The sequence below is a fragment of the Neolamprologus brichardi genome, chromosome 1, assembly GCF_056152115.1.
Source record: "Neolamprologus brichardi isolate AB-2024 chromosome 1, ASM5615211v1, whole genome shotgun sequence".
Taxonomy (NCBI): domain Eukaryota; kingdom Metazoa; phylum Chordata; class Actinopteri; order Cichliformes; family Cichlidae; genus Neolamprologus; species Neolamprologus brichardi.
Genome location: NC_142104.1, coordinates 36,195,352 through 36,208,861, shown reverse-complemented (window position 1 = coordinate 36,208,861; position 13,510 = coordinate 36,195,352). Strand labels below are relative to the sequence as shown.

General features: G+C 42.5%; 1 protein-coding gene across 3 annotated transcripts in view; it reads left to right on the top strand.

Moving 5' to 3' along the window:
• The window catches only part of bcas3 (BCAS3 microtubule associated cell migration factor), a 365,279-nt gene that overhangs the window by 51,939 nt on the left and 299,830 nt on the right, over positions 1–13,510 (top strand). For all 3 annotated transcript variants that reach the window (XM_087841488.1, XM_087841496.1, XM_087841502.1), the window contains exon 14: positions 12,898–13,031. In XM_087841488.1, the coding sequence (XP_087697614.1) occupies positions 12,898–13,031 (134 nt within the window). The remainder of the gene's footprint in view (positions 1–12,897; positions 13,032–13,510) is intronic.

Sequence of the window (13,510 nt, the reverse complement as noted above, 5' to 3'; positions counted from 1 at the left end):
TGTGTTTCCATGTGTGTGTCCCTGTGTGTGTCCCTTAGTCTGTCTCTGTGTGTCCCTGTGTGTTTCCCTGTGTGTGTGTCCCTGTGTGTTTTTCCCTGTGTGTGTCCCTGTGTGTTTCCATGTGTGTGTCCCTGTGTCTGTCTCTGTGTGTCCCTGTGTGTGTCCCTGTGTGTTTCCATGTGTGTTTCCCTGTGTGTGTCCCTGTGTGTTTCCATGTGTGTGTCCCTGTGTGTGTCCCTGTGTGTTTCCCTGTGTGTGTGTCCCTGTGTGTCCCTGTCTGTCCCTGTGTGTTTCACTGTGTGTGTGTCCCTGTGTGTTTCCCTGTGTGTGCCCCTGTGTGTGTCCCTGTGTGTTTCCCTGTGTGTGTCCCTGTGTGTTTCCTTGTGTGTGTCCCTGTGTGTTTCCCTGTGTGTTTCCCTGTGTGTGTCCCTGTGTGTTTCCCTGTGTGTTTCCCTGTGTGTGTTTCCCTGTGTGTGTCCCTGTGTGTTTCCCTGTGTGTTTCCCTGTGTGTGTCCCTGTGTGTTTCCCTGTGTGTGTTTCCCTGTGTGTGTCCCTGTGTGTTTCCCTGTGTGTTTCCCTGTGTGTGTCCCTGTGTGTTTCCTTGTGTGTGTCCCTGTGTGTTTCCTTGTGTGTGTCCCTGTGTGTTTCCCTGTGTGTGTCCCTGTGTGTGTCCCTGAGTCTGTCTCTGTGTGTCCCTGTGTGTTTCCCTGTGTGTGTGTCCCTGTGTGTGTCCCTGTGTGTTTCCCTGTGTGTGTCCCTGTGTGTTTCCATGTGTGTGTCCCTGTGTCTGTCTCTGTGTGTCCCTGTGTGTGTCCCTGTGTGTGTCCCTGTGTGTTTCCATGTGTGTTTCCCTGTGTGTGTCCCTGTGTGTTTCCATGTGTGTGTCCCTGTGTCTGTCTCTGTGTGTTTCCCTGTGTGTGTCCCTGTGTGTTTCCCTGTGTGTGTGTCCCTGTGTGTCCCTGTCTGTCCCTGTGTGTTTCACTGTGTGTGTGTCCCTGTGTGTTTCCCTGTGTGTTTCCCTGTGTGTGTCCCTGTGTGTTTCCCTGTGTGTGTGTCCCTGTGTGTCCCTGTCTGTCCCTGTGTGTTTCACTGTGTGTGTGTCCCTGTGTGTGTCCCTGTGTGTTTCCCTGTGTGTGCCCCTGTGTGTGTCCCTGTGTGTTTCCCTGTGTGTGTCCCTGTGTGTTTCCTTGTGTGTGTCCCTGTGTGTTTCCCTGTGTGTTTCCCTGTGTGTGTCCCTGTGTGTTTCCCTGTGTGTTTCCCTGTGTGTGTTTCCCTGTGTGTGTCCCTGTGTGTGTCCCTGTGTGTTTCCTTGTGTGTGTCCCTGTGTGTTTCCTTGTGTGTGTCCCTGTGTGTTTCCCTGTGTGTGTCCCTGTGTGTGTCCCTGTGTGTTTCCCTGTGTGTGTTTCCCTGTGTGTGTCCCTGTGTGTGTCCCTGTGTGTTTCCCTGTGTGTGTCCCTGTGTGTGTCCCTGTGTGTGTCCCCCTGTGTGTGTGTCCCTGTGTGTGTCCCTGTGTGTGTCCCTGTGTGTGTCCCCCTGTGTGTGTGTCCCTGTGTGTGTCCCTGTGTGTGTGTCCCTGTGTGTGTCCCCCTGTGTGTGTGTCCCTGTGTGTGTGTCCCTGTGTGTGTCCCTGTGTGTGTGTCCCTGTGTGTGTCCCTGTGTGTGTCCCTGTGTGTGTCCCTGTCTGCTGTTGGGTCCTTTGCTCTGTGTACTCCATTACATGTCAGGAGTATTTTGAAAGCACTGGATGTAACGGGTAAAGGTTTTGTGGCAGTTTTTGGCCTTTTCTTCTTTGATTGGTCGCTGTAGTTTTTGTAGTTGAAATTAATTGTTAAAATATATTAAAAAAAAATCTTGATTATGATTCTTACAATTATGTAAAGTAGAATAACCATTTCTAAGCAGATCTAACCCGATCCTTTACAGAAATAGGAATCGCTCGTTTTTGTTAAATGAAAACAGAACATCTTTATTCTAAAATTGATGCTGAAGGACACTACGGATATGTGATACAGTTCTGGCCGAAAGCTTACATTCACTGAACGCTTCATGGTCATCAATATTGGAATCAACATTTCTGCACAAAAACAATGTTGTTAGCCAGCTGACTGTGTTTTTTATGTCGTAGTGTAAGAAAAGTGTCTTTGTTCATCATTTAAAGGAATAATGTCGTCTTTACTCATAAGATCCAAACAAGCTTCCACTGAATTCGGTGTATTCCAGTGCTGTTCATGTAGATTTTACAGTGGTTCTGGTGTACTGGTTGATGCTGCGTCAGCAAGCCAAAAGAATCTGCCGTGACCCTTTACACAGGGCGCTGTCATCATCAAAATTCCAGACACATTTTTAATCTTTCTAACTCTTAAGTGAGCCCAAACTAAAGAGCTAATACAACTTTAAAATGCAAAGAAATGCAGTGAAAAAACACAGATTTCAATCCTTTTAAAAAGAGAAAAAACTGCAGGCAGAGCATGTGATGAGATTAGGTTAAATCTGAACACAGGCATAGAAACTTCTCTTGCAGGACTGCTTTCATCATTGTTTTTCTTTTATTCATTTTCATTTCTAAGCTGCCTCTTTTTCAGTGTTCTATAATTAAAGGCCTCTTGTTTTGATCAGAGTCCAAATCCTGAGTGATTGGTTCATTGGTTTGCCTCTAAGTGAACTCGTTCCAAGTTAGTGGAAGTGGCTTTTACTGAACTACCTTTCTTGCCTTACTGAGGTTCGCTTCACAGTGTTCAACCTCAACATGGCAGAAACAAGAAAGAAACAATGATATGACTCCAGTAGAGCCTGGAAAACCAAGACATTTTGGCTGGGAAGAGTTATGTAAGAAACCCCAGTGGCTTGTGTGTGTTGGAGGCTCTACAGAGGGTGGAGCGTTCGCCGCCAGTTATTGGTGTGGCGGCTGGCGCTTCGGTGGATCTGTGGATCTATTCCTAGTGGTGTAATTAGAGGGACGCAGATGAAGTGCAGTGGCAAAGAGCTCTCTTTAACAGCTGCGATGTGTGTGTGCTTGTTTTCTTTCACGTCTCGTCCTTTTCACTTATCCTTAATGATCCTTGACTTGATTATTGGGTATAACGCCAAGGTCGAAATAGACTCATATTTTGATGAAAGAGATACTGTCCAGCAACTAGGCTTTTTTTTTCTTTTTGACTGGCAAAAGTATGACTGGCACTAGATGGAGTGATTGATTCAACAATCAAGTGAGCCCCATCCGCTTTATTCTTTCCAGCCAATGCTCAGTTTGATAAAGTCCTTTACATCAGCGGTCCCCAACCCCCGGGCCTCGGGCTGGTACCGGGCCGCCAGGGTTGAGGCTCAGGTGTGAAATGTATGGTTTTCAGGGTTTTTATCGGTTTTCAGTGTTATTTTGTTATCGTTTTGATCGTTAACTCGCTTTTCCTGGGTCTTTTCACGTGTGTTATGAATAAATCTTATTTTTTCGGTACCGGTACTAGTTTTATTTTGTTGTATTTATCCGCGACACCTTAAAGGCCGATCCGTAAAAATATTGTCGGGCATAAACCGGTCGGTGGTGCAAAAAAGGTTGGAGACCGCTGCTTTACATGCAGTTGTGGAAGAAGACATCCTGTAGTCCTGTATTTGCAGCCTAAGAGAATGTCACATTCTGTATTTTTCTAAACAGCTGATATTAGTCTTGAATAATATGTATGAAGCATGTATTAAGTATATGTAATAACATTGCACTGATATAATAATGTGAAAGGCATTCCCAACTCGGAAGGGTTTCACTTGGACCACAATCGAATAATTAATTCATTCTGAACTCTTAAGTACTCATTTGTCATTTTTCAACTAAAGACATCCACAAAGTTTCTGCTTTTCAGATTTAAAGATCTGATATTTCCTTTCTTTTCAGTCAAAGTCCATTTAATATTCCTGGAGTTTTGACTGGTTGTACAATGCAAAACATTTTGTTGCTTTAGCTTTTTGCTCACTTCTAGATTTTACTCTGAGGTTACAGAAAACTTCCCTGGGTCTTGCAAACTTCGTTTTCAGCTTTTTAGGTGTAATTTAACAGGCTAATAACTTTTAAATAACGGTCATCCCTAACTCCATTTACCTCTGCAGTAACTTGTGGCTGTAGCTTTTAAATAAATGTAGTGGATTGAAAAGTTCAGGCGTTAATGAAGCTACTCAAAGCATCACCCATGCAAGAATCTGCTATGCTTGAATAAATGTATTTACTTAGTAACCTTAATCATTGCATGTTATTGTTACTTATATTATCAATCAAATTCACAGATTCATCAGAAATCTTGCCCATCAGTCAGTCAAGTTTTGTACTGGATATATTTTCACCTTTGTCTTGTGAAGAATCCTTTTTCAGCCTCATGAAATCCCCGGTAGATCAGGAAAACACCACCGTGCAGCCACCTAAAAGTTTTGAATACCCCTTCAAAGCCACGACTAATGGAAGCTGAATCAAGACTGGATCTCTCCCCTCATGTCCCATAAACCATATCCCTGGTTTAGCAACAGGCTGGTCTAATGAATAGCCTGGCTTGTTGTGCCTGACCATTGAGGCAGCTGTGCCATGAAGGCAGCTCGTGGCGTAATAACTCTATCTGTACATCTCACTAATGTGCGAAAGAAACCAGGCTGTTGCCAAAAAACCTTGGACCCACACGCACACGTTGAACACGAGGGGAATTCCCACACACAAGCAGCTTCACTCGGCCGCACATTTAGTATGGATTAAGTCATGTCTTCACACCAAGATAGTAATTAGCACTCGTAGGCGGCTCTGATCTGATTTACAGCTTCTACACCACAGGCCTCTCAGTTTTGCCTTTTTCAGAGATTAAAAAACAAACAAAAACTGAATTTTACTGAGACTTCTGTAATATTTGGGTGTGTTTTTACAATGCTTGTCGTACTTGTTATAGCTCAGGCTGACACCTCCATCGTTTGCTATTTGTCATTAGTATTTGACAGCAGACCAGAATGTGATTTAAAAGCATGCATTGTGCAGGGAGCACTGTGAGGAGATGTGTCGTCCTAGTGTTCACCTAATCTCTAGCTATGGTGTTTCTATTGTTTCAGATGAAAACACAAGGTTTAACAAAGATGTGATTTTAAGCTGGTCATGTATGTGTTTATCAAACACATTTAGCTTCTACAGTAAACAGCTATTTTGGTACATTGAGAGGCATTCATTTACTGCCTACTTGTGTATCAAGGTGGTGGTTTTAAGAGCCTAATAGCATCGGTTCTAGCATCTAAATTCTGACTTCACCATGTAAGTTTCCAGCCTACAAAAAACACAGTCTGCATTACACAGTGTTTTCTAAAGTCGTTTATTTTTTACCAAAAAATCATAAAATAATGAAATATTTGCCATCTCAGTGGATAAGCCCGGTGCTCTTGCAGGTGAAAAGTGGTTATTAAAGTGCAACTGGATGAGCTAGACCAGGGGGTAGGCAACTCCAGGCCTCGAGTGCCGGTGTCCTGCAGGTTTTAGATCTCACCCTGGGTTAACACACCTGAATCAAATGATTAGTTCATTACCAGACCCCTGGAGAACTTCAAGAAATGCTGAGGAGTCATTTATCCCTTTAAATCAGCTGTGATGGATCATGGACACATCTAAAACCTCCAGGACACCGGCACTCGAGGCCTGGAGTTGCCTACCCCTGAGCTAGACGGTGACTCAGGGTCTCTGGAAAACTTGGCTGAGAAAAAAATTCCCCACAACAAACAGCAAAGCCGCATGGAGTCATTTATAGCCCACATAGTGCGGTAATGCGCAGGTCATTTCGAACTCCTTTATGGTATGTGTGTAGGTGGGAGACTGAGTGGGGAAGAGGACAGTGGGGAAGTTTCTTGTTTCTATGAATTGTGGAACAGTTTGTTTGTTTGGCAGCGTATATATGGAAAGCAGTGGTTACGACTTGGTGTTCCCAAATGTTCCCTTAATTTTTTTCAGCAGAGATAATTTGATCTATTCAGTCAGACAAAAAAAGAGGATTCTGGAAAAGGAGTAGTAGCTCAAGCCGATGTGCACCCGGCACCCGGCACTCACGTGTTAAGGGAATCAGACTTGGCTCCACAAAAATGGAGAAGAAAATGTTACATGAACTCGTGGCTACATAAAGATGTGTTATTTATTAATGTTTTAAGGTAATGTAATTAATATATTTGTCGTCAAATACTGTAATTAATAAGCACTTAAAATGCGCTTATAGCAGAAAACCACTATATAAATAATTAACATTTATTCAAATGTTAATGATTTTCCTGTAATTTATTACAGGTACACAAGTGTGTTTTAAGCTTTTTACAAATGCTTGTGTAGTACTTATACAATACATATGTTTATTATGTTTTGCATTTGCAAAATTTTTGTATCTGCAGATAAATAAAAGCATAATTACAGCATCAAAGCCTGTTTGTAAAGGCAGGTGACTTCTACATTACTTCATGTAACTTCATGTATGTGATTATTTGCCTGATGAACCGTGTTTCCTCTTGTTACAAAGTAACTTTGCATTGCTTTTTCCATCATTCAAAATAATTTGTTAGTCATTTTTGTGTTTTTATTTATTTAAGTGATTGAAAAACCCTACATTCAAATTAAATAGCTGAGACCAGCTGAGATCTAGGAAGTCTTAAATCTTACCTATGAATGGCAGCTGTGACAGTCTGAAGGGATTTCATTGGTTAACAGAACTGAAAAAATGCTCAAGCTAGCCCATAAGAAGTTTACCTCGCTCTTGGCCTAAGGCATTAAGCTCTGATGACAGTCCCAAAGTCTTTCAGTAGATTTTAAATCCATAGATTTTAGATGTGAGCAGAATGTTCCCGGGATTTTAAAATATGACATGACCAAAAAAACTGCTTTTAACTCCTGTCAAAACCTTCTTTGAGCTGCTGTGAGAACATGTTTGTCCCATGTTGAGAAACCACAAAAGCAAAACAAAAAGAACTGGGCTTCATTGGGAATTTAGATTAGTGGCAGTAAACTGGTGTTGAAGCTTTGGCAGATTGTTGCAGGTGAAACAAGAACAGAGGCTTCCTTCATGTTTTCCTTTTTATACAGCCAACAATGTGCTCGTTGGACAGCCTTCTGGCAAATGACAAATACAAACGTCTCCTCTTTAAAACAATTTCAGCAGGAAGTTTGCAAATATGTAAATGCTCCATAACACAAACTTAAGTTGTGTATTTTTCCACTTAAGGTGATGAAAGAACAACCCTGAAGCTCTGCTTTGAGAACAGTCACGCTTTGTGAACTTGACCGCTATGGTGCCTGCCTCTTATGTGTCGGCACGACTTTAAAGCCAGGTGACTTTTGCCCTGTTAAAAGAGGCAGCGTTCCAGCGTAGTAATGTCAAACTGCTAGCTGTTTCTCCGCTAGGTTAGACACACACACACACACACACACACACACACACACACACACACACACACACACACACACACACACACACACACACACACACACACACATATATACACCTTTTTTCATATCTATTAATATCTAAGTGCTCACAGGTGGTCTGCCTATGGAGCGTGTAGAAAAACACAATTTTTGGTTTCAGCCCACTGTACATCAAATGAACCGTAAGCACTCCTCCTTCTTCTGCCTCTCTTGTTTTCTCCATTTTTCTTCTATTCTGTCCGCCTTCAAGTGGCCTTCTTTTCATCTCCAGAACGATGCGTTTCGGGGACCCAGAGAATTTCGATACACCTGAACAGCATGCCTTTAAAAAAGGTGTTGTGGCTATCAGTTCCTCGCTCTGCTGAGGCACTGAACAAACTTTATTTGTACCAGTATTTGTAATAAATTCCAATGACGTTATCATAAAAGGAATTTCATTCTCAAATGAATTTAAAGACGTTAACTTTTGCTCAGAAATTTCAGTGCTGAGTAAAAACTGCTGGATTCAAATACTGGATGAATTTAGAGGTTAAAGGTCAAGGTTGCAGCGATCTAACCAAATAAACATTTTTGTCTTTACCTCGACAACACATAAACATCATCTAGTGTTGTTTCGTTTCAATTTTCTTCATATGCTACTCAAAGTTTTTAATGCACATGCAAATATAAACATACACCATCCGTACTAAAACATACGTAGCTATAACTTTTAAGAGAAATGAGTAATTAGTCAAACTGCACCCGCTCTGTTTTGTTGGGGGCGGCTGACTTTGGCTTTTTAGCATCTGTCTAACCCTAATGCTTACTCTGCTGCCCAACAGATATAAAACTGCTCGTATATTAGTCTGCTGCTGCGGTGTTGAGAAGATTAGTAGGGCACACTCTTCCCCCTCCAATTTGCACTGCAATCAGTAGCACAATTTTCTCTAGTTATAAAGAGTAGACATAGCCATTAACGCTCCTTTGATTACAACCATGTTAATATTCTCGTGTTTGAAGACTAAACTCCTGGCACCGCTCTGAAAAGTCCTCAAAAATTTCCTGGCAGATTATGACAAATTATATTTAGTGTATTACAATTTGTATAGGATATATTATTAGGCTTTATATGATCAAATGCAGGGAGATTGTTGGGCAGTATAATTGCAGATGTTTGATAGAAAGCAATTAGGCAAAGAAAATGAGTGAATAACTGCTATATTTACCATTTAATTACCTGCCTGAAATAACACTGCTCTTTCATGCTGTTTTGACATGTCGGAGCATGGATGTAGGACTGTTTTTGGAGGCCAGATGTGCACCGTGGTTGCACAGGTGAATTGTCCTGCTGTGGGAGCCAAGTGCTGCTGGAAAATGCTGTTGTCACAGGGGCGTGTGCAGGTTTCCTTAACAGTACAAGCAGCATTTAAATGAATGTTAGGACCCAAGATTTCCTAGCAGAACATTGCTTTGTAATGAGAGGATCAGCGTTGTCCTCTTCACTTTTTATTGCATTTAATATTGTGGCTGTGTGCTGTATATGTCCGGTATATGTACAAATCCATTCAGACAGACATAACGTCCTGTCCTTCCCAGCCCTGAAGACAAAAACTCCTCTTTATGATGGATAGTCTTTCAAAGTAAATGGGCTCATTTGCTCTGAAGTTTATGCATCCTGGTAACAGCGAGGCTATCCGAATCCCCCAAGTACTCCATCTTGTAAGCTTTATCCCCTCCACATGGTTATAATTTGAGAATTTCCCGATTTTCAAAGCTTTTTTTTTTGGCGTAGTGTTGTTAATTAAAAAGTGGACTAGTTTTGTTGTGGCGTTCCACTTTGCCAAGTAGGGAAATCACCCTCTTCTTTCCACTTATTTCTTTGCCTTTCTCGCTCTCTCTCTCTTTCAGCCGTTCGCCGTCCCGTCCGCCTTTGTCAAGAATAAAGCTAGCCCCACCACTTTGTAAATGAAACATCCTCCCAACATTAATGGGATTGAGCAGATGTTTTCTGTTTGGATGGTCAGAGATGGGACACTAAAGCCTGCAGCAAAACAAAACAAAAAGATTTTAAGAGGAAAAAACCCCAGAAAGCAAAAGCAGATATTTATGGAAATGATTATATCACTTCCCTCATATCCCATATGAACGCATGTCTCGCACACATGGCAAATTAGAAGTCATCCCTTCCAGTTTAGCGCACGTCTTAGAGCATGTGCCAGCGATCTTGGTACTAAAACATCGTAAATAACACTGTAACCCCTGGGACAAGGTGTTATAAATAGGACGTGTCAAACCCCGCTGTAGCCAGCCGCTGTTTAAAACCTTCTCTTTTCACCCACCGGGCCGCTCAGCTGCTTTTTAATTTGGCCCTCCCGTGGGCTAACCGACTGACGCCTCTCGGCAAGGGCCTCTGTATTTCAACAAGGCCACAAAAGCCCCAATCCTCGGGCACTCGCACTCGCAAAGCTCTCCAGCCTTCCTGAGCTGTTACTTTTTTGGAGCCCAGACTCTACCATCAGCAGAAGAGAAACACCGGCTCTGGCCAGAAGGCAGTGGCCAAGTCTCGTCTGTCAGAAAGCTAGGGGCCAGACTCTCCAGCCACTGGGTGGGCAGGGCCCGACCAAAACAGAGAGAGGAGCAAAAGTGAACGAGAGCGGCGAACAGGGGAGAGAGGGTTTGAGAGCGAGAGGAAGCTCCCAGATAAACAGACCGCAGCGCCTCAACTCCTAATCGCCCTGCGCTTCCGTTTCCAGACTCTATAATTAGAAGGGCCCCGGCCCTTCTTTCTCTTTATTCCCAGTTGACGCAAATGCTTCTTGTGGCTTGGCACCTCGTTTGGGGCGTGGGTTTTCAAGAGTTTACAGGCCCTGGGCCTTAGCTTTTTGGCTTTCTGGTCGCTCTGATACGGCATGACTAGCTAACCACTGTCTTAATGCACACTTCACTTGGCTTTAGTTAGAGTTTCTTTCTTCCACCTCTGATAATCTGCACGAACCTATCATTTATCCAGATTTTCATCATCTGCGAGCAGTGCTTTTTCTTTACTAATTTTCAAATCTTGACCAAGGGAAACTTCGACTCTGAATGTGCAAAAATGGCTTCTTTTTTTTCCAGAAAGGGAGTGTTTTCCATCTCCCTCGCACGTGTTGTTGGATCCTTTTAATCTCATGCCATTCCAACATCCTCTTTTCACATTTGACATGCCACCCAATAAAGCCCGGCCACTAATTAAAACCTACTGCAGCCTCCACATAAAAGATTCCAAGTGGAAAAACTGAGAGGAAAATACTAATTACTTTAATATTATTTATGTCTGGAAGTCATCAGAAGGACAGGGCCTTGGACATTTTTTACACTCTGCATCAATGAGTTGTATTATGAGTTGCTGCTCGATCTCCGTGTTTGTAGCATGTCAGAAGGTTTCTGGGGATGGGTTTTGGATTGTATTTGAAAAGCAGTGTAGACGAGCCAGTTTAGATCTGGGTTTGTTCTGGTGTGGTTTGTTGGGCATGTTGTTTATGGTTTGGACCTATACTTTCTGGAGTTTGACGAGCTTCAAATAAAACAGGACCAAATGAATGGGCCTGTCAGTGTTGGTTACACTTGTGCTGCGCTGTGGTTCAGCGTTTTGGTGATTCTGAATGCGCATAGACACGCCCATAAATGTGCACTGATGCTCGAATACATAGATTCCCTCTTTTATGGACGCTCGTTTCGTCTGTCCTTGAAGAATCACACAACTCGAGCCGTGCTTTTACCAGACCGAGCTATCATGTAAGGCAAAGTTGCATTTTATGACTGTGACAAATGATAGCTGGCTATGTTTAATGGGCTGGTTTGTTTGTTTTAAGTGCACAGTAATTCTTTCATGCTGTCTAACATGTGTCATGCACAGTTTGTATGGTTGTATGCTGCTGGAATAAAATACGGTTGAAATATTTTGGTCGGTCAGTGTACCATTAGCAACATTTAGACACACTACACAAATTGGAGTATCATTTTGAAACATCTTGATTAAAATGATTAAAATAAACAAAGAAAAACCAAGATGTAACAAGTGCTTCAGGTAATAGGTCTAAAGGTCTCTGGTGGAGTGATGGGACATCATACTGCCTTTGATCGTTTGATGATTGCGGTAAAAAACACATCTTCTGTATGCTATAGAAGGCCAGATGATATGCATATGGTTAACATAGATGTTTTCTAGGGGTGCAACAATAATCGTATAGATATTGAACCGTTCATACAGTGCTTTCGGTTCGGTACGCATATGTATCGAACAATACAGAATTTTTTATTTATTTTATCAACTTTTCTTCTGACGATGCTGTCTGTGTTGAGCGTTCAGTGGATCTGCGTTCGACTACTCCGCCTAGGCTGCACTGTTGAGTGCAGATCCACTGAGCGCAGCGCAAGCTAGCAAGACTGAAGCTAAGCTCATTGCAACATGGCAAATTGAACCTCCCCCACCCTCATTCAGATCTGGCGTTTGGAACTATTTTGGTTTTCATGTGACGTATGACCCTGAAGGTAAGCGCGTCATGGACAAAAGTAAAACAGTACCACGCAAGTGCCACGCAATGCTCAATTGGTGGAAACTAGTGCGTTAGCGCAGTTAGCTCGTTAACGTGTTGACGTCGTCCAGCCCCACGCACGGGGCGATCCGCGGTAGCTCCTTAACGGAGATTTGCAGCGTTATGGCGTTAACGTCATTTTAACGAGATTAACGCTGACAGCACTAGTGGGAACACAACAAATATGACTGCACATTTACTCCGACATCATCCTCGTGCAAAGACAAGTGGAAGCAGACAAAAACAACAAGCACGCATGCTACAAACTTTAGCCGAGTCATTTAGACAGCCGTTAGCACATGATTCTCCTTATGGGGACCTGATATGTTTAATATGCTGCTGAGAATATAGCCCAGAAGAAGCGTATAGTATAGCTTTTATTTTGGAAAGAGCCATTTCTCTGTAATAAACTCTCTTTTCCAAAGATGAGTGATTTCTCCATCAGATAGATTTTTTTAAAATTATTTATACTTTTAATAAATGACAAATTAAAAAAGCATGAACATTTTTTTGTATCGAAAAAATATCGAACCGTGACACCAAAGTATCGAACCGAACCGAACCGTGAATTTTGTGTATCGTTGCACCCCTAATGTTTTCCTCTTCAGACCACATTATGTTGTATGGATGGGAACCTTATCATTGTGGAGTATACAGCACTATTGACCCCCAAAGCTTAATTTGTTCGATTAGTGTCATCACTGTAGGGTTTGGCCCAGTTGAAAAGGTAGGCGCTGCTACATGACACAAATGTAGCGCGAAATGCATTTTAAACCATGCATATCACAATATTTGAACATTAGCAAACAAACAAACAAACAAAAGGCATGCATTCAAGCAGCTGCACGATAAAATGAGCACACATAAAGAATCAGCTTACAGTGAAGTCGGCTAACGGACGGATTCCTGATGTCTGTGACTATGTGTTCTTTGTAGGAATGCTGCTGGTAACTGCCGACACCCTGGGACATGACTTTCACGTCTTCCAGATCCTCACCCACCCGTGGGCATCGTCGCAGAGTGCCGTTCACCATCTCTATACGCTGCATCGTGGGGAGACTGAAGCCAAGGTCTGAAACAGACTCAAACCTACACGCACACTGCAACCATCCACTGGGAGTAATAGTACAGATGTTTAATGAGTGTTTAGATTGTATTGATTCACATACACATACATTCTAGTCAAATGTAGTAAATTGTGCACTTGCATGTAAGTATAATTATTACTTCTTCCTGTTAAATCACTGCAATATGATTAATATAGATGGTGAAACCAAGAAAAGGGTAAGAACAAAGGTACGGTATTACAAACGTGTTACTGAAACATTTTAAACAAAACACAATTTATTACTGCTCGTCCCTCCATAGAACAAAAGTATGTGTAATAGTGACCATGAACTTTAAAAACATTAGCGTGATACATAAGGTCAACAATAGAAAGTAATGCATTTATTTATCCATCCATCCATCTTCATCCGCTTTATCCGAGGCCGGGTCGCGGGGGAAGCAGCCTAAGCAAAGAAGCCCAGACCTCCCTCTCCCCAGCCAC